Source organism: Parambassis ranga, chromosome 22, assembly GCF_900634625.1.
Source record: "Parambassis ranga chromosome 22, fParRan2.1, whole genome shotgun sequence".
NCBI classification, from domain to species: domain Eukaryota; kingdom Metazoa; phylum Chordata; class Actinopteri; family Ambassidae; genus Parambassis; species Parambassis ranga.
Genome location: NC_041042.1, coordinates 18,169,162 through 18,193,236, shown reverse-complemented (window position 1 = coordinate 18,193,236; position 24,075 = coordinate 18,169,162). Strand labels below are relative to the sequence as shown.

The window sequence follows — 24,075 nt, the reverse complement described above, 5'->3', positions numbered from 1 at the left end:
TCCTGGTGTGCTACACAAAATGCTGTCAGGACTTCATCAAGGAAGTGGATGCATAGAGGAGAAGCCAACATGTTTGTTTTTGTCGTAATCTGCATTTTATATCAAGGTCAATGGAGCTTGAGTCATTTTTGGACACTGGACAAAAAGTCCGAGTGCTGCTTGTTCAAACATTTCCATCTCAATTTTTCACTCCCAGAATTTGAATCCTTAGTAGGAAAACTTTGCATGCTGTCGGCTAGTTTTATTAGTGAAAAGACACAGTATTTTTTTTTCATTCTCTTTTATTATAGATTTACCAGCCTCTCTCTTCACTTGAGGCCCACAGCCTGCCCCAGGACACAGACTTGTCTAGGTCTTTGATTTCTTTCAGCACCTCAAACAGAGGCAAGCAGCCAAGTGGGTACATTGGGTGAATCATTTCAAAATGTCTTGTTTTAAGGAAAGCAGAAACGAATTGATTAAAATTGTAAATCGAGTGTCATGTGAAAAAAAAAAAAAACGCCTAGCCCTATCAGCAAATAATGGTTTTTAAAAATGCCCTCCAAAAGCGTGACCTAAGCAGGTCAGGCGAGGGTCGGGGCATGTGTGAAACAAATTTCCTTTTAACAGATTCTTTTCCTGAATTTATTCTACATTTCATTTTAACTGCCTATTCAGGCTCTAGCCACACTTTAGAATTTAACAAAATCAAATAACTAATTTCATGTCCAGCTCAGTATTCCCTTTTCAAACAAAGGTCAAACAGGGTAATACCGGTAGGTCTGCAGACTGACTGATTTAACAGCTGACTGGCTCTCTGACTGACTGCTTCACCAATAGCTTCTGAGAGGCTTTCCTTAATATTCCTCATGGCTCTTCTGTCCTGACCCCTTCCGCTGTAACCCACTTTCCCATAAACCCCTAACAAGTCCTAATCACCCCCCGAGTCAGCCAAGCCTACATTTGGAGGGTGGAGAACAATGGCCTGATTATCATTGTTTCTGAAGACAATAACTCACATATGAACATGTGGTGTGATAAGGGACACGTCTGGGCAGGAGAAGATTCAGACTCCACACAAGTACATGTGTTTCACTATGACAGTGGACAGCATTTGTGTTCTGGGTGCTATGTTCCTTCATTACTTGGGAAATGCTATAAAAAAATACATGTGAATAATACATGTTGCAAGTTTTGATGTCATAAAAAGTCCCAAGAAACTGGATACAGTATAGAGATATCATGTCAGAGCATTGTGATTCAGTGATGGCTGTGTGATGTCTGCTGAAGCCCCACAGGTCAGTTTGTGTATGTGGTGATTCAGGCACTAAAAATGCTGGAACTAAATATGCTGGAACTGAATCGGCCGAGAAAACCCAGCTAGTAGAGAGAGCTGCAAGTAGGAGACCTGAGCAGCTGCAACAAGGACGGCATTAGCTTTTTACTTCTGGGTATCATATTTAAATGTGTTATTCATTAGCATCGTAACTGTAGCAATCCAAAGCCAATGAAAAAATGTTTTTTTTTGTCAAAACAACCTATGATATACTAACTTCAGAACCTCCACACTTGCCTTCCATTATAGACCTGGCTGTCTAATCCCTGAATCTAAGAACAATCTGAACAGAACCTCAGCTTCTCTCTACAGTGCCTAGGCTGGTGCAAAATCATATCGTGTGCAATTAATCGTCAGAAAAACTGTCACCGATTAATATTTGCCACTTATCCATTACTGCGATTAGTGCCTCGTCATGATGACGCATTTTTGTGTGCGATGTTCTCTCACCATCAACCGCGCACAATAACAATAATAGCAGCACGTTCCTAACATAAGTTCAACGTCGGTCACCATAAGCCGGAGCACGAAGAAAGCCAAAGAAAGCGCGACGAGGCCACAACGCCGGCTACAGCTGTATATAGTGCCGCGACATGCATTAGGTGATGCGTGGAGCGTTGGTTGTTGCCATAGAACCTGGATTCTTGCTCGTATTAAATGAATGAACTCCAATCTTTATTTACGGACTCCACAGCAACACAGGAAAACACTACAACAGCGAAGTCTCCTCCAGCAGATATTGAAAGAATTCCACTCAGACGAGAATCCGTGGTTCGTTTAGTCATTGTCCTCCTTACGACCAAACTAAGCGCTGGAAGAACGCAGAAAGGCAGGTTGATTTGCACAGACACACATCTAAATGTGATATTGTCCGGTTAGTTTGTTTGTTTGTTCTTTCTGCTGCTGATCTACAGTATTAATGAAAACATGCACTAGTGTGCGACATATTCCACAGGTTCATTCCACAGACACATTTTTTAACTTGAAATAATCACTGATGTGACTTTTCTGAACCTATTTGTCCTGTTTAATGTTAATGTTGACATGCACTGCTCTGTGACCTTAACATAAGAACATCTGGTTGGTGACTAATCACTAAGAATGAATGAAGGAGTTAACTTGACTGATGATTTGTCGGTATCATGCTAGAACACTGTGCCGATGTAGAGTCAAAAACACGTAAGTGCAATTGTCATCAATTAATCGTCAAATTAATGGTTATCGGCTAAATGCCACAATTAATCGTGATTAATTTTTTTGCCAATATCGCCCAACCCTAACAGTGCCTCTACATTAGAAATCACCCAATTTCTAGCTGCACACTTGAGCAGCACATCTGGCTGTGACGTTTACGACCTGAAACCAGCAGTCAGGATGTGGTCACAGATGCGCCCTCACACCGACAAACACACAGGAAACACCGGATTAACGAATTTACCGGCATACACCAAGTCCAGACGCACACAAATACACACAAGGACATTTTTCACTGACTCTGCACGTTGATACCTACATGTGTGTCATGATCTTGTGCAGGAAGACGCCGTCCACCAGCTCCATGTACATGTTGACGCGTTCCTCTGAGCCTGCATTGTCACATGGTCCTAATGGGCCCAGCGTCCGCACCTAGAGGCAGACAGAGATAAGCCACTGTATCACAAACAAATACACTTCATACAAATTTGAGCGTGTAAACTTTTTAGTGCATATTGTTGCGGGTCAAAGGTTGCTGTGCAGGCAGAGACACTAAACCACTGGCTGCTCCATGAAGCTCATTAAAACATCATCAAAGATGATGTCATCAGTCACGAGGATTGTCTGCAGCTGGGGGGTGTCCTGAGAGCTAAACAGTAACAATATATACCATTTAACCACGTTTTTCAGTCACCTGGGGAAGACAGACGTTTTTAAGTGCAGTGGTTGTGTGGAGCCTATTATGCCAGGAAAGGTTTGCAGACATTGGAATCTGTTCAGTCCCCTGATGACTCAATGACAGCTTCTAGTACTGCTGCGGTTGCATATTGGTTGGAACCCATCACCTAGACTATTCACATAAAGCTTTTATGCTTGCCAACCAAAAATGATTAACATTAATTCATAACATTAACCAGAGCTAATGCAAAGTGTGATAAATGTGCTGTACCAGAGTTCTGTTGTGTCATGTTACTGCATGGACACCAATTGCACATGTGCTGGAAAACCAAAAATAGATGCTGAATTGTAAGTAGTGCTATGTGGACAGGCTTCTTTCTACCCACAATGTACCATTACTGTAGCCCTGTAAAGATTATAAGAGCAACCAAATGTGTCAGTGTTTTTATTACCTTATGGCAACTTGATGGGACTTTCAAAACACTGTTGCCATCACATGAATAAGGACGCACACAATTGTGGAGATATAATGGCTTTAAAATCCAATTTCATTTACTCTGTCTAACTTTTGTTCCTCAGAGGGGCCTGCTCTCTGTGTGAGGAACGCCCGGCTCAGACTCACACAGTGACACAGCTGGAAGCTGCCCAGGACGACCACAGTCTGATGCATTGGCCACAGAGCAGCTCCACTGGAGCAGTTGGGAATTAAGGCTTTGTTAAAGGCATGCACTACTCTTTTATTTTCCTTAACCAGATAGAGTCTGCAAACTGTTTGAGGGACCAGGGGTTTGTACCTGCAAAGGTCTGGTCCTTACGACCGACCCCGCTAGGTGTGCAAAGTGAGAGATTCACAGAGCATAAGTGAAAGTTGTCCTGTGCCACTTTCCCTCTTTGTGGCTACATTGTCTTTTTTCTCTGTGTCCAACAAAGAGGGAAAACTGTGGGTTGACCGGTCAGGTCAACAGGACATGAGGTCATGGGGAAGCAGGAAGTACCACAGAGTTAATAACCTGTGGACTGCTCAGTTGGTTGTCAAAGTCTGGGCTGGGAGCCCGTCCAGGGCTGCAGGAGGATTAAAACTGGACACTGGGGTTTGTAACATTTCAATCAGGGAGTGAAATTAATGTATGTTTACTTCCAGTGTTGTGAAGCATCTTCAAGTATTGCTCTTAAATCTTTTTGCTGGTTACCAGCTGCTGCAGCGTTTAACCTGTTATTCAAAGCAGATCCAGATTAGAGGAAACAGCTGCTGTTTGCTGTGCTGGACACATTTAACATCAGGTACTATAGAGGCTGTCTCTGCTAACAACCCAGCAGGGTGGCTCGCCGGCTTTACTTGGTGATCACCGTAAGAATATTATTGAATCATCATTACTGAAATATTTTTGTAACAAATGATCAGGCAGGCTCTGAAGTGCGTCCAGTTTAAAAACTTTCAGCCTGTAGCAGCCAGCTCTGTGGGTGTATGGCTGCTGGCTGGTTTGTGAGACACAATGCTGGAAAGTTCGTGAAGAACATGGAATCCTTACCTGCTCCAAAAATCCAACATAGACCGGCCTTTTTATAGTCCGCACAGCTTATGTTACTAATATTTATAGAACAATGGAGTCTAGTGGGGACTTCTGTGAACATTAGAGGTAAAGAAACCGAATGTGAGGTGCACCAGCTGCAAGCTGGAGAGTTTCACAGTAAGAACAGGAACCTCTGAAGCTGCTGTATTTCAATGAGTTTACTCAACATCACAACATGTGGCTCGGTCACAACTCCACCTGACAAGTGAAAACAGCTCGTGCGCATCTTTTTAACAATTGTGTGCGCGTGCACGTCCCACTCACCCACACCACCAGCGGTGACTCCATGAAGGCAGCCAGTAACTCGGACAGAGTGACGTCCATGGTTGCGTCGACAGCTGCCCGAAGCACGCGGATCAATCACCAACAGATCATGAAGGCGCCGATCAGTCAGGCGATGTCCACAGCAGGCTCGCGGCAGGTCTCCACGCAGGACAGAACAAAGCCCCCGCGAGGCATCGACCTCCCCCCCTCCCCTGCACGAGCTCTCCTCTCTCACCCACACCACTATTGTCTCGCGCCGTCCCGTTTCCCTAAACACTTCGTTTGGTTTGAAAAAAAGTTAAAAGACAATAAAAACAGTCCCGAGCTCTTTCCCGCGCGCTCTCGTCCACGCTGGTGTCCGCTCCGTGGGTTCAGCGCGTGAACATCCTGTTTGATTTCAGGTTGAAGGTAGAACACTTGATCCAAACTTCGCAGGACAGTTGATCGTGTTGCCAGGGATACGCGAGTCGGACCGTAAAGCGGCAAAACCGACGCGAAAAAAGAATAAAAACATAAACTGCGCAGAAAACGGTGAAACGCAGCGCAGAGGAAACATGGAGCGTTAAAATACCTGTTTCCGTTGTTTGCTACATCTGCACGGAGTCTGCACCGCTCTGCTCTCCATCAACCTGACTGCAAGACCGGAGGCGATGGAGGAGTGATTGACAGGAGGGCTGACAAATCAGCAGCGGCAAGAATAGTAGGCCCCGCCCTTTGTGATAAATCAGCCAATTACAGTGCAGAAATTTGGATGTTTTTTTTATCCCCTGAGGCTGACGTCACCACACTACACAAACCAGCAGCCAAAGAGTTTGAACGGAACAAGATAGTTATCGCCCCAATTACAGACAGTTTTTAGGTGTTAAGTACTTAAGATAATGAATACAGGACGGTAAACACAAGATAACACACCGTGGACGCACCAGAATAAGAATGGAAGCAATCTTGAAATATTTACTATTAGCTACATCTAGCTAAGAAACATTTTAAAGCATAGATTTAAATTAACAATAGAATAGAATAGAACAGAACAGTAAGCTAATAGCCAGGATTTAGCAGGGACCCGCATCTAAGACCTAAATAAAGTTGAGTTTATTTTTACAATAAATGTTTGTTGAATATTAGAAGGTACATTTGTAGCTATATGACCTAGATATATCAACTTAGCCACGACTTCCCCCTCCTCAGCCAACACACGCCTGTTGCAGGGTACCATCTCGCTCTGCTACTATCTCTGGTCGCTCTTCAAACAGGTTGAAAGGAAACCAAAGATCAAAGAACTCTCAGAGGCCACATGCAAAGCAGCAGTAACTGATGACATGATATGAAAGGAGTGCACAATTTGCACAAAAGCACACAATAAACGAGTGATTGAGCTGCAGTTCAGCTCAAGTTTAGTTTATCAAGTTTGAGATTTTCAGCAGAGTTTAGATTCTATCTCAGGATGAAGCAGAAGAGAAGAGACTTTAGATTTGTGTTTGTTCGTTTTTCATTTGTAGGATAAGAATGCAGGAAACTACAGACACATGTGCTTCATGTTCAGACCGGAGCCAGTCGATGTGAGGGAACGCTGCGGTGAACCAAACTTTGCTCTGATTACACATGGCGTCAATAATCTGGAAAACAGCACCACCTTGTGGCAGATGGTTGTTACTACACCTCTATATACTATGGGCTATTTCCACACTGGAGGAACACGTGATGCCAACCTCAGGCCTGTTTAATTCCAAACTAAACATTTTCACTTTACCCACATCAGTTAGTTCCTCATGTACATGTTCCCCTCTTCCATACTTTAGCCTATGATATTCATGTTGTGCTCTGCAGCCGCTTTGGATTCATTATTTATTATATCCTGAATTTCCCTGAGGGACCTTGCCTAAAGGGATTAATAAAGTATATTCTATTCTGTTCTATTTACTCATTTATTAACATTTGTGAAGTCTAGCCTATATAAATGCAGTGATTTTATACATATTTTCCATGAAATTAGCTTCAAATGTAAAGTCAAAACAGTAAACAACAATAACAGGAAATCCAGGAATTCCAGCTTTCCTGGATTTTAATTTATGGTATACAGATAGATTAAGTTGCAAGTCACTTTTTTTATGGAAACATAATCTAATCTAAATCTGAATTTATCAAGAAATATATTTGTTATATATATATATATATATAAAAACAATTCACAGAGCCACACATAATCAAGAACAACACTGGCTTTGAGCAGTTTGTTGATTATTTTATCCCAACAAATAAACCATAAAGCGTAAAAATGTTTTGTGTCACACAAGGGGTGACGAAGATGATGACGTGCAGCTGAACTTTTACATGAACTTTCCACACTGTTTTATAAAATATGAGGTGTGTGATCATACTTTTGAAGAAAAGCAAATAGCCTGTTTTTTCTATTAATTAACTATTTATTTATTCGTTGTGAATATCCTTACAAAAAGCAGTTTTTCTCAGGAAGAGGTGATGTCTGAACAAGAAGTGGTATCCATTTACAGTTACATTCAATACAGTTCATTCCACTTAGCCCCGCCCCCCTCGTCCTCCTGGACTGCAGGCACAGCAGGGAACTGGAAGAGTGTGAATCCTATTGGTGCACTCTGGACTTCATAAATCTATTTAATCAATATTACAAATATATAAATGTTCTCTACACAGTGATGACAGTGATGTGGTGTCTACTTCAGTTCAGAATAATACTTCACCGTCTTCAGACAGGCACACACACACCCATTCACACACACCCACACATATTTATTATTAATGAATACAGCATCGTGTGCTGATCAGGAACGCAACAAAAAAACTACTTTTTATAAAAAACCCATTCACCCCTCAGGGGTCAGGCTCAAACGTCTACTAAATGTGATCAGACAGGACAGAAAGGATCAGTGGACAAAGTGTCACAGGAAAATCAGAAAGAGGTCAAGTGCTGTGTCCTTTATTTTAGTGTTTATTGCAAGAGTGTCTGGAGATGTCAAAAACTAGCTATAGTTTCAGGCCATCAAATGCCAGACTTGCCCGTACAGAGGGAAGTCAGCAGCTAATGCACTGTGGTGCTGTATACATACATGTGTGTGTTCTTCATAGCAATAAAAGCAGTGGCTCAGTGTGAATTTCAACTTCTATTACATGTCATAGTGTGTGTGACTTTCACATTAACTTATCATCAGGTATCCTTATCTGTGCCTCGAATCAGAATCAAAGTCTTTCATATATATATATAGCTTCCTGAGGCTGTGATCATTTCAAACGTAGTGATTAATATTTAAATCGGTGCCTTGAATCAGTGTAAAAAGTTTATATATATATATATATATATATATATATATATATATATATATATATATATATATATATATATATATATATATATATATATATATATATATATATATATATATATATATATATATATAAACTTTTTACACTGATTCAAGGCACCGATTTAAATATTAATCACTACGTTTGAAATGATCACAGCCTCAGGAAGCATTATTGATGAAGCCAACCTTTTCTAAGAAAAAAAAAATCTGTCAAAGAATCCAGGTCCATATATTGGGAATTGTGATGGTGAGAGCTAAATACAAACAGAATGGAAAGGCCATCCTCCCATTCACACAGGTCAGAGAGGGCGTTCTGCCTCTTCTTACCAGTGCCACCAAGACAATACATTCTGATGAAGATGCAGACAGTGTGCAGCATGTGCCCTCCACGGTACAACAAGTATTAGGGATAGTGTTAAGAAACGCTACAATCTGAGATTTTAAGAAAAATATCTCAATGTCATGATAATCCTGTTGAAGCAGTTTTCTGAAAAGCAGTCAGTGAAATGCTGCAGTTTTATGAGAATGTATGCAAAAAGGAATAAACAGTGATAACAGTCATATGTTGTGGGTGTTTCTTATAATGTTCTAAAGGCACTGTCTATTCTTTTCGATGTACAATGGCTGACTGAGTGGGGATGAAGCATAGGCAGGTAATAAATTAATAGATTTGAGGATATTCAAATAAAACCAGAGACATGATGTGAGACATTCCTGACATGTCTGGAAGCAGAGGATGGATCAAAGACCAGACCTCTAGAGTCACAGAAGAAATAGCATCTGAGGACTTCTTGGTGGAAGAAGTCCAAGCTCTGCTCTAATGTTAAATATACAGGTAGTAAGTGTTTTTTGCTACCAATAAATACTGTTATTATTGTAATACTACAACCTGTCTACTAACTCTATTCATGTTTTGTGCTTTTATTGTGAAATTCTTTCATGACTTAGCCTTCTTAACAAATACATGTTTCTAATATTTTATTGTATCATAACTGCATATCAAAAACCTTCCCAGTGACTCTAATGTCAAATTTGCTCTGAAAAATAATTCATTTTGAGAATATTGTGACACTACTGCAATAATGCTGCAAATTTAAAATGTAATGTCACAGTATCCTGACATTCGTTACTAATCCTTAAAATCTCCAATATGGTTTTTCTTAGCATCCACCCTAATATGACGTGTCCACGCTCAGCACAGCACACTGTAAAAAATCCACACAAGTGTTACATGGTCCAGTTTGTCATATCTGTAGAAATGTGCACTTCATGAGCCTCACGTGTCTACTCTACAGATGACGTGTTTTCAGCGCAGCCAGGAGGAAGGCACCCACTGAGGTTCAGTGTCCAGTTTGTTGATGAGTCGTAGCAGCTCGTTGTAAGCTTTGTCCTGGTCTGTGTTGACGATGACGGCATCAAACAGGTGACCGTGACTCTGCTCCATCTCCCGGGCCTTCTCTATGATCTCCCGCAACTCCTCGGGCTGTATGAAACACACACATATTAGCAACACAATTCTAAACACAGCTGGTATTTATCCTGGGCCAAGTGTAAACAGACAGTAACCTTGGGGTTTTTGTTATCTTTAGCCAGCAGGGCTCGCAGTCTTTCCTGGGAGGGTGGAGCTATGAAGATGATGTAAGGCTTTAGGTCTGAACTCCTCAGCACCTTCAGAGCCTGTACACACACAGACACACACATACACACACGTTAGGATTCAGCCAACAACCTTTGAACTTCAGTCCCTGTGCGTACTAACCTGTGTGTGCAGACAGAGAACACAGATTTTTCCAGTGTTGATGACCTGCCTCACTGAGTCTGTACTGGTTCCATACAGGTTTTTCTCAAACTCGCCAGACTCGATCAGCTTTCCTGGGAAGAGCAAAGAAACATTTAATGCAAAATAATATCAAGGTATGAAGACTTCAATTAAATGCCACTGTTTAAATACTCAAAATGATAAATAATCAAATGAAGACTCTTTTGGTTTAAACTGGGGGCAGCAGCATCATTTTTCCTTAGAGTACCGTTGTTGGTGTCTAGACCTAAACTGAAGTTCCATCTGTTGTGTATCGAACCCTGTAATGTCTTCAGAAGAAGTCTCTGACTATCCTTAAATGGCTCAGACTCAAAGCCTGCACTGAGGCCCTTCCTGTCTTAACTTCCAAATCCAGGCTGAATACTTTTGTAAATGAAAGATTTTATTTTTAATAAATCTCACTAAAACATGTATCCATTTTGTTCCTGGGTTGCTTAATAGTCGTCTTATTGCATGCAGACATTGGCCTGAATAACTCGTCTGTAAATGTTTATCACTGACTTACCAGCTGCTAGTTCTGCCTCAAAGGTCTGCCGAGAGACAAAGTGGTAGTCTCGACCACTGAGTTCACCTTCTCGACGGCTCCGCGTGGTGTCTGCAAAACACACACACACATAAATTACTATTATCTAACACACGGGGCAATGAGTAACTGTGTGGTTGTGTGAGTTTCTTACGAGGTACAGCTCCAGCAAACCGATCTTGCTGGTTGTTGAGCAGTCTCTGTCTGAGCTCTGTCTGTCCACAGCTGGTTGGACCTATGAGTGCGATGGGCCGCTTCCTGTTGGCTGGCTGGTGGTACAGGGCCATCTCCTCATATGTGAGAATTTCTTCAGTATCAAGATCTGGACCAAAAAAAATCAGTAACGATTTAGTTGAAAGAAGAGCTGCACCTACTTAGCTGCTCCTGGATGATATGGATTAGGTGCATATGTCATATGAAGTGCAATTCGTTTCTTGGAGAATCAGCCACAGTCCTTCTGTGGATTGAGGAGGCCTCATATAATGTCCCTGATGTCTTCATGTGATCCAACAATGAAAGAAATTGAGGGGATTCATTCGTTTTCAAGATGGCTCTTTATGACTCTTGCTTTATGTCAGGATGGTTGTTATCCTTTAAATAAATCTGAAGGAGTTCATATAGTGAATTGTTGTTTCCCTACAACATTAAAAAGAAAGCTGCTGTGTTTTCTTGGTCAACTATTGCACTTGAAATCCTTAACTGTTCCTTTGTCTGTGCACTCCTGCAGAAGGGCTTAGGTAGCACAGCCGTGTGCCAGAAATGTTGCACTGAAAGAGGCCTTGCTGATATAAGACAACCACTTTTGGAACACAACAGGGTCCATGTTTGCCACAAATCAAAGCTAACTACAGGTAACAGGACCTGAGTGACCAAAATTTGGAGCCACAATATCAAATGAAAGCTTTGTTTAATATTTGATGAGATCTTGGTGAGAGCGACTCAGATAGCCATACCATCATTTCTGTGGGCGTTGTAAAGCAGCTTCTTTCTCTTCCTCTTGTTCTTCTTTGCACACCACAGCTTCCCTGTGAACAGAGGTAGCTTGAAACAGGCTTTGGCTAAATGGTTTACCACATGTATAGCTGTAACCATAACTGACTTATACTGGCTCTTTACAGTAATGTAATATCACAGATGGTGGCTGGACTGACCAGATTTCTCAGGCTCCTTGTCTTCTTCTATGGTCTGTTTCATGGCTTCTCTCTGCTGCTGGAAACTCTTCCCTGTGGAAAATATGAGAGAAAATGAGACAAAACTAACATTAGCATCATAATTCTAAACAGTGGAAAGTGACAGCCAATCACAAACCACCCTGTGCAGCTGCCCACATGCCGACTCAGCATTTTGCACAGGAAACGTAAAAACACCCAGATCGCAGCTACAGAAATGCAGCAGTACCTGGTACCAATCCAGCTAGTGGCTGGTTATCCTCATCTCCGTCCCTGTAGGCCTGCCACCAGTTCGGGTCAGACTGGCTGATTATGTGGAGAATATCTCCTTTCTGGAAGGATAAGCCCAGCTCTCTGCATGGCACATAGGGGTCATCTGAGGGGTCATAGTCAAAATGTGCCTTTACATGGACCTGAAGAGTAAAACATGGCAAACAGAAGACAGATTGATGAGATAAGGTTCAGCCGAGTTCATATTTCCAAAGGGCAACAGTCTGGAGATGATCTTTCAAGGAGACAAAGCTGCATCTTTACATTCTGAGAGCTCAGCACTCACCACAGGCTCTTTGATCGGAGGTTTACCCTGATTGTTGGGTATTAACACGAAGGTTAGGAGACCATGCATGTCCGCCTGTTAAACACAAAAACATACACAATGTAAGAGGGACAGAGGCGTGCTTGCCGATCAGCTTCATTGTAAATGTATACTGTATATACTGACAAGAATGTCAAAGACTTGGTTGACGTCTTTCCCTCTGATCTCTATGCCGTTTATCTCCAATATTTCATCTCCTTCAGACAAAAGTCCGCTGCGTTCCGCTGCTCCGCCACGTACAATACGACTGATCACAACGCTGTCCATTTCATTGCGAACAGTCGCTCCCTACAGGACAGAAGGAGAAGAAGACGATGACAAAGGAGAACCAAACACAAAAGATGTCATTATTCACAGTTTTTATTTATGTATATGACCATTTATCATCATCATATAAAATCATCTGCTGTGTAACTTATAAAAAGTGCTTAAACTGATGGCATTAGAGACCATCTAGCATGAAATATAACAGGGCCTTGAAATGTCTCAGTACTTGAGATAAGATGTTGTAAACTGGTTCCTACTGGAATTTGTTTTTTCAGACAATAGACAAAACGGCTCAGAAAATCCATACAGTCGTCCTTATGACCTCGTCCTTATTGTGGTTTAGTATAATCAGCTGGTGGAAGCAGGAACGTATTCTGATTATGTGCTGTTCACAATGAGTAGAGTGTGTCTCCTGCTATAGACCAGGGATATGAACCAGAATGTGTCTACATTCATCATCATCTCTATCCACTGAGCCAGTGCAGACTCACAGAGTGGATGAACTGATAAAAGCTCACACCGAGGAGGAGGTAGGGGGCACTCCAAACCACAGGCTGCCATTTACACCAATAGTGAAATGGGCCCTCTGAAATGACACTCAGCCTTTTTAGATAGTGGAATAAAATACAAACTTTCCACACAAGTGTCTTTTGTGTTGACTGTGAATGTGACAGCAGGGGCACGTGTTGTGTCCCACTTACCAGTGGTATGTCTTGGGCCTTCTCTATGCGAACTATTTTGACAGTTTCTCCTCCCCACTGGGTCAGTGTCTCTCCCTGGGCAGGCAGCGGCTCAGGCTGCATTTCTGTCTCTGCTATGCTGTCATGGGCCAGGAGCAATGACTGCAAAAGACACGCACAAAATCGGACTGGATAAACAACTGTCAATCAGCAATTCTTCTTCTTTAGTTGTTATACTACTTTGTGAATGGGTATTAATGGGGCATCAGTCTGTTTACCTAATGACAATGCAGGGGGAAAAAGTAGGTCTCCATGATGTGAGAAATGAAATGTTAGTGTAAGGAGGGTTTATTGTTAGAGTAAGATCGTTTTTAAGACTGAGGTTAGGGTAACAGATTTAGGCTATGCACGTGGGTGTGTGTGTCTCTACCTGGACATGTGTGTCTGACAGCAGCGCGTGGAGTTCGAGTCCTTCTTTGTTCTGACTTGACTGTACGAGATTCCTGATCTGAAACCAAGGCAATAATATCATCACTGGTGTTATTCACAAGAAACACACATTATAAATATTATATGTAACCTTAAATGTATCTGTTATCTATCAATTTATAATTAAAACTAAAAACTGGTCTGGAATTTTCTCTAGTTTGTAATCTTATGTACTGTAACTGTTGGAAATGTGCTGGGCTTGAACTCAAAAGATGTTTTTAGTCCTTAAAAATGATTGCATATGATTTTATCTTCTCATTTCTTTTCCATTTCATTGACAAAGGACTTGTTTGCAGAGGTTCAGTGTGAATCCAAGTTTTTGAAGCCAAGCACAGGACAGGGGGCGGAGATGCCACCATGGAGCAGAAATAATGTGCTGCCTTTAATGAGACTCCACTGAAATGAGCCTTGAATAGTTCTGACAGCTCGCCAACTCCACACTGTGGCAGAGCAATAATTGCAGTACTGATCATATGCGCATCAAAGATGATGCTACACTTGAACGGGCTGGTGTCATCTGGACGTTACCTTACATGATCGTTGTTGGCTTCAAACACTTCAATCAGTGTTTGAGCTCTGATTGAACCCAGCGACCCCGTTACAGACGTTATTCCACGCTCGGCTATCTGTACTCTCACCGACACAATGTGTGTGAAATGAACACAAAGATTGTCAAAGCTTAAAAGAACTCTGGATGGATTACCTCCATGGCCAGTGGGAGCGCCTGTTGAGTGTGTGGGTATGGAGGAGAAGGCCGGTGCATGCTGGTGGCCACGGCATTGTGAATCTTCAGTGCTGACTGGAAGTCAGACTACAGAGGGGGGAAAAGGAAATGTCATAAGATTCTACTCGTCTGCATGTCACTCTTACTTAAATCTAAGAGCTGTTAAAAATTCTTTGATAAATAGCAAAACAATATATCAGCAATACAGCCACCCTGTAGGAAAGAACAGGACCCACGAGGTGGTGATTATGAGTTGAGCTCAGCCTCAAGGAATCCAAGGGACCAGCGCTGGTGTGGGCAGACTGCTTCAAGCACGAGTGAGGCGATGAAATTCCACCCAAGAAGGACGATTTGAATAATAGATCAAAGAGTATGAACAGCAGCTTCTAATGCTCTTAGAAAGGATTTTATAACTTTAAAATTACCACACATGTATCTGATGAATAATCACGGCGAAAAGTAAAGAACTCATCACATGCTTTGTGCAGTATAACACAGAAAGACAGGAAGTGTAGTAAAAGAAAGAAAGCACCAACATCTCAGTGTGTATTTAATTATTGCCACTTTACACCTTCTTCTACAACTTTTGCGATGTGTCTGCTGTCCATATGAGTCATCATGGCATCCAAGTAGTGCTGAGAAGAACTACACGTTTGGTTTTGTACAGACTCTTTCCAGTGCAAACAATTCATTTTTACTTAAAACACAAAATAAATGAGTTGGGGTGAAACAACTTTAAACTTTCTGAGATCCTGAATGTGTCTGTTAGACACGGCCCTATGAGGAACTTTGACACAGTGAGGTTGCAATATTCAAGAGACAACACAGAGTTCCTTTGTAGCTTTGAGTAAAAAACAAACTCCAATAAATGTAATATAAGTTCAAAAGAACAAATCTGAAGCTTCAATTGAAAAAATATTTGCAATGTGTAACAGCCTGCAGCCTTCTATCATCAAACTCCAGGGGTCCCCGTTGTCATGGAAGCTCTAGCAGTGACAACATTGCTCTGTTTTTATAAATCCCTTTAACCTCAGATGTTTTGAAAAATTCCACAATTATATACAGACCTGAGGCCATTCTATTTAATTCCCTTTATATTACCTTGTTTAGTAGTGCAAGAACCAGCTCGATGTCATTCTGACTCTGCTGGTCCGACAGGCAGCCTCTGACCTGCTTCAGCGACAGCAGCAACTCCTCCAACTCTGCAAGAAGCACACAGAATTTACCTTCACAAATCCAACACAACAGGCATGTGTGGAAAATGAGACTTAATTCAAATGATCAGAGAAAGGAGTTCTGCTAGTCCACATTAAAGTGTTTGTCAGACTGCTTCTCATTTCCTACTCAGGATTTAGGTCTCCAGTGTGTTCCTGCTCCTGTGAGTGTCAACACTACCACCCCACAAACAAAGTTTTAATTAAGTCGCCCTCAAGAGCCTCTTATGTGTTTCTCTCCCTCCCTTAGGAATTCCCTCCCTGACATGAGACATGTCTTCCTTACATTCCTTTTTTACCAGCTTTCTCTCTTCATTTCTCCTTTTCTTCGTGCCTTCTGTTTTAAGATCTGTCCGCATCTTTTTGCCCTTCAGCATCTCAATCTTAACAAAAATGGCCTGCTGTTCTACAGACTGTGTTTTTGTGTGAGGGGTTTACCCAGTAGTGCATGTGTGTGTTGGGTTGCGAGCGCTGGCTGCTGCGGTACATATGAGTCCTGCAGGAATGTGGGGTTGTCAATCCCTATGTGGGGATTCTGTGAGAGCTTCCTGAGTCTGAGTGAGGCGTTCAGATCCAGTTGCCGACCCTCTTCTTCTCGACGACGCCGAAGGTCCTCCTAAAACACACACACACAAAATTCCCTGCATCAAATTAAGGGTTACAGCTTATCAAAGCTAGGTGTTATGACACAGTAGATCAATGCAATTTTACAAACAGAGACCACTTGATGGACTTGACTCAGAAAAAATCATAAACTCTCGACTTTGTTGTCTGTCAGTGTCATCTGATCACGATATACATGCTTCTGTCTTGTGTGTACACAACTACAGTAAAACACTGCGTTTGAGAATACACCACTCACTTGAAAGAAAGGTAAATTCCAAAGTTTATCAAGGTATAAGGCTGATGCCATGGGGCCAAATACAGACCAATATGGAGTCAAGAGCAGCTGATCTGAAGTTAATTTTCTTTAGCTTTAAATATTTGATGTATTTGCTAAATAAAAAGAAGAAACATGAATGTGTGTGATTAGCATTACATAAAAATTAGCATTTAGGTAAGGTACTAGTTCCAGTGTTAAAGATAAACAGGTAATTTACTTGAATAGAGCTGTTGTAAGCTCAACTTGAGTAATGATATGCAGAACATGACTATAGCATGGCAGTTCACTGTATTAGTCTATGTCCATTCATGCTTGCTGTTCTTTACATCATCCCATCAAGCAACAAGTGCGTGTTTACATACCTGGTGTTGTCGTATCTTCTCCAGCTGTGCAGATCGTCGAAGCGGCAACGTCCGACTCCCCAGCTCTCCTGGACAGTCAACAGCCATTTCTCGGTGCTGCTGACCTCCTCTTAGCTCTTCATCTCCTCCTCCGCCTCCCTCCCGAGCAACATGGCCGTTCAGATGGGAGGTTGTCATTCCTCATACACGTAGTGTGCCAAATCGGGGTATTTTCCACAGATGTGAAGGTTACACTAGGTCTATGTAAAATGAAAGTTTAGGAAGGTAACTCGGTAAAGAGGGTATCCATGACACCATCACCTGTAGAGAAGCAAAAAAAAGGCGTCATTCTGTATCCCAACATTGGTCCAAAACTTACTTTTTAAGAGTAAGTTTGCAGTGTGAATTGTAATTGAACAAGCCCAAAAGGCATGTATTGTAAATGTCCATGACCCCTCTGCTTTATCACACTCTGCTAATTCTGTTTACTCAACACAGAAAAGCAAGTGAAAGAAAATGTATTTTATGAAACATCACAAACTTTTTTTTTAACCTGCTCTTAGAAAGTGTTCAGTGCGTGGGCCTCACTGATTTTCCAGTCTAGTTGTGCACTAAATGACTGACTACTGACACACAATGTGATTGGCTGATTAACCGACCAGTGGGCAAGCACCACCAACCACAGCACAGTATGAGTTAGCACACGGTCATGTTCTACTGTGCTCCCTTGCTCTCTCAATCTCTCTCAACAACATCATGACAAACCCCCCACTTGCCACAAATAACCATGACAACGGCTTTGTCAGCAGCCGGGTGGTCCCCAGTCCTGTGTAGGGAGGCGGCAGGAGGGAAGAGTTTATATATGAAAAAACAGAGGGTTGGACAAGCAAGGTAGACATGATTAGAGAGAAAGGGGTGGGGGTGGGGGTGGGTGAGAGATGGATGGATGCCTTATCTTTCAGTGCCACAGTAACAACAACAACATGTTTGATATGCTATCTCTGACCAGCAGGACTGTGGACAGAGGCAGAGGTCCCATGATGCAGCAGTGAGGAATGCCAGGCAGCCCTGGGAACGAAATTCCACTGATGGGGGAAGGGACTCTGTGTGTGTGTGTGTGTGTGTGTGTGTGTGTGTGTATATATATATATATATATATATATATATATATATATATATATATATATATATAGATATATAGATATAGATATGTGTGCTTGTGTGTGAGGGAGAAAGTGTTGTTGGTATATTTGAGCTGCCCTGGAAATGTTAGGGACAATTCAGAATATAGCACTAAATACAAGGACGGCACAAAACATGAAGGTTCTCTAATTTAAAAACATATTTTATATTTTATTTTATAACTGTGTGGAAAAGATAATTTTTTCTAAGTTGACAACAAGCTTGCAAAAACACCTAAGGACCACCCAAAAGAATGTGTGTGACACTGTAGTAGCCAGTTAACATTTCCTTGACTAAGTCGTGTTACTGCCAAGCATTTCTATTTCAAAGGAATCTGTCATTTTACACAAATTTACAGCACTATGTTGTCGACAACCACTCAATGGATAGATAGGCAGAAATAAACTTATAAAACTTATATGGATCATCCACTATTGCGAAGCTAATCACACAGATATTTGTACAGAAGACGTCTTCGTACTGTGTCCCACTTTAGTCAGAGGCTTTGCAGGGTGACTGTGCTCCCTGCTGTGCTGAATATTCATTTCATTCAAGCAAAGATGCAGACGCAGTCCGCCCAAGACAACAGTCCTGTCTCACAAAGCTTTGCTATCGTTCTCAGTTGTAGGCTAATTTCATAGCTGCAGTAGTAGCCTAAAGTCATGTCTTTTGTAGCATATAATTCTCTCTACGCTAGCGCAATTTATTTATAATGTCTGGTATGAGATTACACTGCTGAAGAGCTGTATTTTATACAAATTTGTCCTATATTTAACCTGTTAGTATCTAAAAAGCAATAAAGAGGAAGGTGGTAAAATCCTAATGAGAAATAGAAAAGCATCATACACTGGTGGCTGATTTACAGCTTGGTGACCAAACATGGTTTGAAGAGACATTCTTGACAGGCTGACATGCTGCAATGAACCACAAACAAACCACTGACAGATGAGGATGGTTACTGTGGAAATGTAAGAACTCATATGTATATTTCTATGCAGTGTAAACAGCTTGTGTTTTGCCATTTTTACTTCTGAGTTATTTTAATGATTATCATTATTTTTTAGATTGAGTCCAAAACTACTATGCCTAAATGTAAATGAAGCTACTACAAAGAGAAGCAGGTGGATACAGTCGACACAGTCAGTGGAATTTCAACTGTGCTATAAAACAGTGATAAAGACTGTCTGAGCAGCTGATGAGTGCTGGTACAGGATGATCTGAACTGCTCTATTGGAGACTAAACTTCCTCTTACAACAATAAACACAGTAGAAGACCACATACTGCAAGGACAGAAACACATTTATTCAGTGCCATCAAGAGCCTAGAAACAGTTCAGGGATATTACAGCTTCATAGCTAACTTTAATTTATGGTCTGTCTTACATGGGGTTTTGGCCATGGGTTTGGTGATGACAAGTCCTTGTCAAGTTCCACTTAAAAAAAAACTGAAAATACCTGAGTAAGTGTGCACAGGCAGCATCAACACACTGAGAACTTCCAGTTGCCTAAATGGGAAAAATCTTGGCACTGCTGAGAAATAATCTCATTAAACAGGCAAGCTTTCTTATCTAGGTTGACATTTAAATCTACCAATAATACTATGCGAGCCTTTTGTACAGTTGGTGAGAATCAGAAATACTATATTAATCCCAGGGGGAAGTTGCTTTAACTTGTACTACAACCGTGCTAAAAGATGATTTTCCATCTCTGCTATGGTGTTGACTTGAGCAGTTTCCTGAGTAACCTGGACACGATGAAGAATGAACACAAATGACATTAACATAACAATGACATGGCTCTGGTATATAAAGCCTTTGGCCTGTCTCCGCTGTCCACTGTGCATCCGTTTTAAATTAATGTAAACCACATCAAAGCAACACAGCAATAACAACGAGGCAATGGACTGGCTGCACTGCGGCATATTTTACAAAAATTATTGAAATATTATGCCGAATGCATTCAACACAACATGCGTCATCAACTGGATTGTGAACTACAATGTTGACTGAACACTTAAAGATAAGAGTGAAGCTCTTTCTACATAAAGGAACCGTCTGTGCTAACAAATAATATACATTTTCTAAATTTAAGCAAGCTGAATCCAACTGATGATCTACTGCGTAATCCACATTATTACTGAAAGCTGTCTCTAAAGATCCGTTTCTGGCTGCATGTGCTATCGTTGCTGTGAAAAGGATGAGGCGGGGTTTGGAAACCCAGTTTGTCCAGAAAAGCCTGTATTATGGCTGATGAATACCTGCAGCTGTTTCCCTCTGGATCTTTGGCTTCAGACCAGTAACTTGGTTTAATAAGCATTTATCTGTTGACCTTCTGGACTGCACATCGCTGAAGAAAGACACAGCATTGATAAGCTATATCCTAATCCAAGATTTCCCCCAATATACATCTTTTCAAAAATGACTGATGAAAAGATCAAAACAACTAAAATACAGGGGGGTTTTAGTGTTATCTGTTATAAGGCAGCACCTTATAATTGATCTATTTACATTAACAAAAAAACTGGCGTGTGGACTCGAACCACAATATCCACCAACATTTCCGACAGGCCTGTATTTCATTTAATCATCAGCTGTTCAGGCAAATATTCAGGGTCTGATCACAACTGATCTGACAGAATCCAACTTAAACTAAACTCCTGAAACTAGCACATAATACATCAGTTAGTAAGACAGTGTGTCTGTTAAGTGAATGACATCAGGAGCAGCAGCAGAGTCGACTGTTATCTTGTACGTAACAGTTCACGTAGAAACACACACAAGCACACACACTAGCATTCTTAAAAAAGGCTGTACCACCCTGTACCAGGCAAAGAGGTAACTCTAAAACATGAGAGGGGGGGGGGCAGGATTGGTATTAAAATTTTGAATGTTACTTAGAATTAGGGATAAAAATAAGAAAGGATGAACAGTAGTGACAGGTTGTAATAAACTGATCAATGTTTGAAAACAGCTTTGAAATACCTGACATGGGAAGGTTTCAACTATGAGGTAATGGTGCAACAATAAGCACTGGAAGCATATTTGAGGGATTAATAATGACAGATGCATGTAAAATATTTGCTCACCCTTCTAAATTATCAGTACATCCCTGCTCTACGTTTTCTTTAAATGGTGAAATAGCCATAGAGACAGCATAATATTTACAAAACTTAAACTTGACGAGACATGATGATCTGACCTGGCCCAGCTGGTCAGCTTTCAGTAACCTGGCTGAAGCAGGTTTAAAAACTGCTTCACAGATGTTCTATGGGAGAAATAATGATTAGCCACGGTCACAATAGTCCCTTAATGTTACCAGAAGTGGCTGACACTGACCAGGACACAATCACAGTATCAGCCCCAGTGACAGTCCCTGGTCTGGCGACACCTTTTGATTTGGCAGCTGACAGACATGGGTTCCAATCAGGTCAGAGAACCAGAGTGAGAGAGTGAGCATTCCAGAGAACAGAAGACTTCTGTATTTCATTGGCCAATGGCCCGATGTGCCTGTCCTCACCTCTCTGCTTCACCAGCTCACTCTGCGTGTACGTAAAAGTCAGCTTTGACCCTGTCGCTATAGCAATGTGACCTCACACCTGGCAGTAGAGCCCATCTAAAGGTCGGTTCAGAGTTGTTCAGTCTCCATACTGCCCTATAAAGTACACTGTTCTGTGTTAAAACTTGAACTGCATGCACCTGCAGTGAGGCTGCTGCACACATCGCAGCTCATTTAAGGGAACCTGTAGCTGCTGGCTAAACTGTATATTCCTATTCTTTACTCATTTGTTATATAGTACAACTAAACACTTATGGTTTACTGCTGATAATAGCACTGGTTTGAAAAATATTGGATATGAATGCAACATTAGACAGAAACCAGTCCTTGCTGGTTGAACTTTGCACAGACAGTATACATGCTATAGTTCAAACAGAAGCAACATCCAAACACTACTGGAACCAAAACAGGAATTTTAAATGTGCAGATCTCATTTGTCAGTAAAACTGTGAAGCTTTTTACTAAACACTGATAAGCTGTGCAAGTTTACCACGCTACAGGTACAGGGTTTTACAGGGGATGCAGACAATTTAACGTTTTAAAAACATAAGCCAAGTTTATCAGTCAGTAACTCAAATAAAGACTACACTACTTAAGTCCTGCCCAAGGGTGCATCAAGAGGTGAAAGCTTACTCAAAACAAACCAAATGACTCAGCTGCGTGAGCACCTATGGAAACGTGTCAGCGCTTCAGGAAAATAAAGTGCTGCACAGTGTTATTTACAAACCCACAATAGAAACCTTAGCACAGAGCATGACACTGCAAGGTAGGACTGATTCACTATCAAGACATAACATAGTGATGAGCGTGTGCCTGCTTTCCCTCCTCCATGCCTACCTCTCTTGTCTTTGCATACATACTGTCTGGAAATTACTGCAAATCTGATTTGAGAATCTGGACACATGAAAGCAACAGGAAAGGCTGTTAAACCGAGCCCACTCCATGAACACGGTCTTTAATGGTATCTCATGTTGGCACAGCCCAAAAATACCGTTCTCGATAGATAAGATGGAAATTTACACCATGGAAAGATCTGTTACATATTTGCACTTTTACAAACAGTAATAGGCAACAGGTAAAAAAAAGGTTGAGCTATGATTTCTCAGACGCTTCTAATCTGTTTCCATTTATACGTATTGTTCTGATAAGCACAGAAACCACATTTCTGTGGAGTTCAGCATCCGGGAGCGCTGATACCAACAGGCAGGACCCTACAGCACTGTTCCTTTAAACAGACTTAACATACTATAACATTAACCATCGACACTGGGTGAAAGCTGCACACTAATCCCGAAAAACAAAGAAAGAAAAAACCCACAAAAATAAATACTTCTGGTGTAATAGTAAATAATTCCATAACGCCAACATGTCATTGTGCCCATCATTTCTCTCTGTTTCAAAGACTGGGTGGAGTGACAGCTAGCTAACTTCACGCTAGCTAGGAGAGTCTGTTTTGGTCAGCCTGTTACTACCAAAGTAACCCTTGAGTATCTGAGCTATGTTTAACCGTACGTTTCCAGCAGAAATACAGCACCCCCATGCTGCGAACCTTTATTGTCAGGTTAGTGAGTAACCACAATCACAGAAACGTACTTTATCCAAGAAGCCGGGGCTAATTTTTACTTTATCAGGCTAATGTTAGCAGCTAGCAGCTAGCTTGCTCCTTCCTGCGGCACCTGTTGATAACAAAGCCACTTCAGACCACAGCGAAAACACCGGAAAACTCACCTCCTACCGAGCCGCCAGCGAACCAGCTCCGAACAGCTCCGAACTCCCACAGGGAATCTGTAATAACGGGTCAATTTTCATCCAGCAAGGCGCGATCCGAGCTTCGTATTTCTTCAGTTTCACTCTGAGACTTTGAGCCTCAGCTCTCGGACGCAGCAGCAGAGACTCTCCCTCCTCCTCTCAGACTGTCACAACTCCAGACAGGGGGAGGAGCCATACTACACCAGCTACATAAAACAAAGACACTGATTGGATGGAGCGATGAGAGGAATCTCGTGTAAACCAATCAAACACGTTGCTACATGTAAAGCAGCACGTGAACGTTGCACAATTGAAATTCATACAAATCAACAAATAACTAATAATTAACGAATAAACTTTTTTTTAAATATAAGTTTCTATAAGAATTTGATATATAATATTATTATTACAGATATGCGAATACACGAAAATGCATTTATTTGCTATATTAAATAACGATAAACACAAATATTACTAAATTAGGAAAATTATTGTACAAAACAAGAGAAATTGACTTAATTTCTG

At 41.4% G+C, this 24,075-nt stretch overlaps 2 protein-coding genes across 5 annotated transcripts in view; both read right to left on the bottom strand.

Moving 5' to 3' along the window:
* Window positions 1-5,658, bottom strand: part of ccdc88c (coiled-coil domain containing 88C) — a 32,168-nt gene extending 26,510 nt beyond the window's left edge. For 3 of the 4 annotated variants that reach the window (XM_028396329.1, XM_028396331.1, XM_028396332.1), the window contains exons 1-2: window positions 5,023-5,657; window positions 2,829-2,941 (exon numbers count right to left, since the gene is read on the bottom strand). In XM_028396329.1, coding sequence (XP_028252130.1) covers window positions 2,829-2,941; window positions 5,023-5,082 — 173 coding nt within the window. In that variant the 5' untranslated portion in view covers window positions 5,083-5,657. Of the gene's footprint in view, window positions 1-2,828; window positions 2,942-5,022 lie in introns of all 4 variants that reach the window. The other variant, XM_028396330.1, reaches the window with a different exon arrangement.
* A 2,787-nt stretch (window positions 5,659-8,445) lies between these two features.
* pals1a (protein associated with LIN7 1, MAGUK p55 family member a) lies at window positions 8,446-23,713 on the bottom strand. The gene is made up of 17 exons (XM_028395613.1): window positions 23,530-23,713; window positions 17,086-17,385; window positions 16,279-16,456; window positions 15,728-15,828; window positions 14,606-14,713; window positions 13,844-13,921; window positions 13,435-13,575; window positions 12,593-12,754; window positions 12,428-12,502; window positions 12,101-12,284; window positions 11,854-11,925; window positions 11,656-11,727; window positions 10,857-11,024; window positions 10,685-10,774; window positions 10,120-10,232; window positions 9,927-10,037; window positions 8,446-9,843 (listed from the first exon to the last, which is right to left on the bottom strand). The coding sequence occupies exons 2-17, from the start codon at window positions 17,260-17,262 to the stop codon at window positions 9,667-9,669; spliced, it is 2,007 nt and encodes a 668-aa protein (XP_028251414.1). The 5' UTR covers window positions 17,263-17,385; window positions 23,530-23,713; the 3' UTR covers window positions 8,446-9,666.
* Window positions 23,714-24,075: the final 362 nt, after the last annotated feature.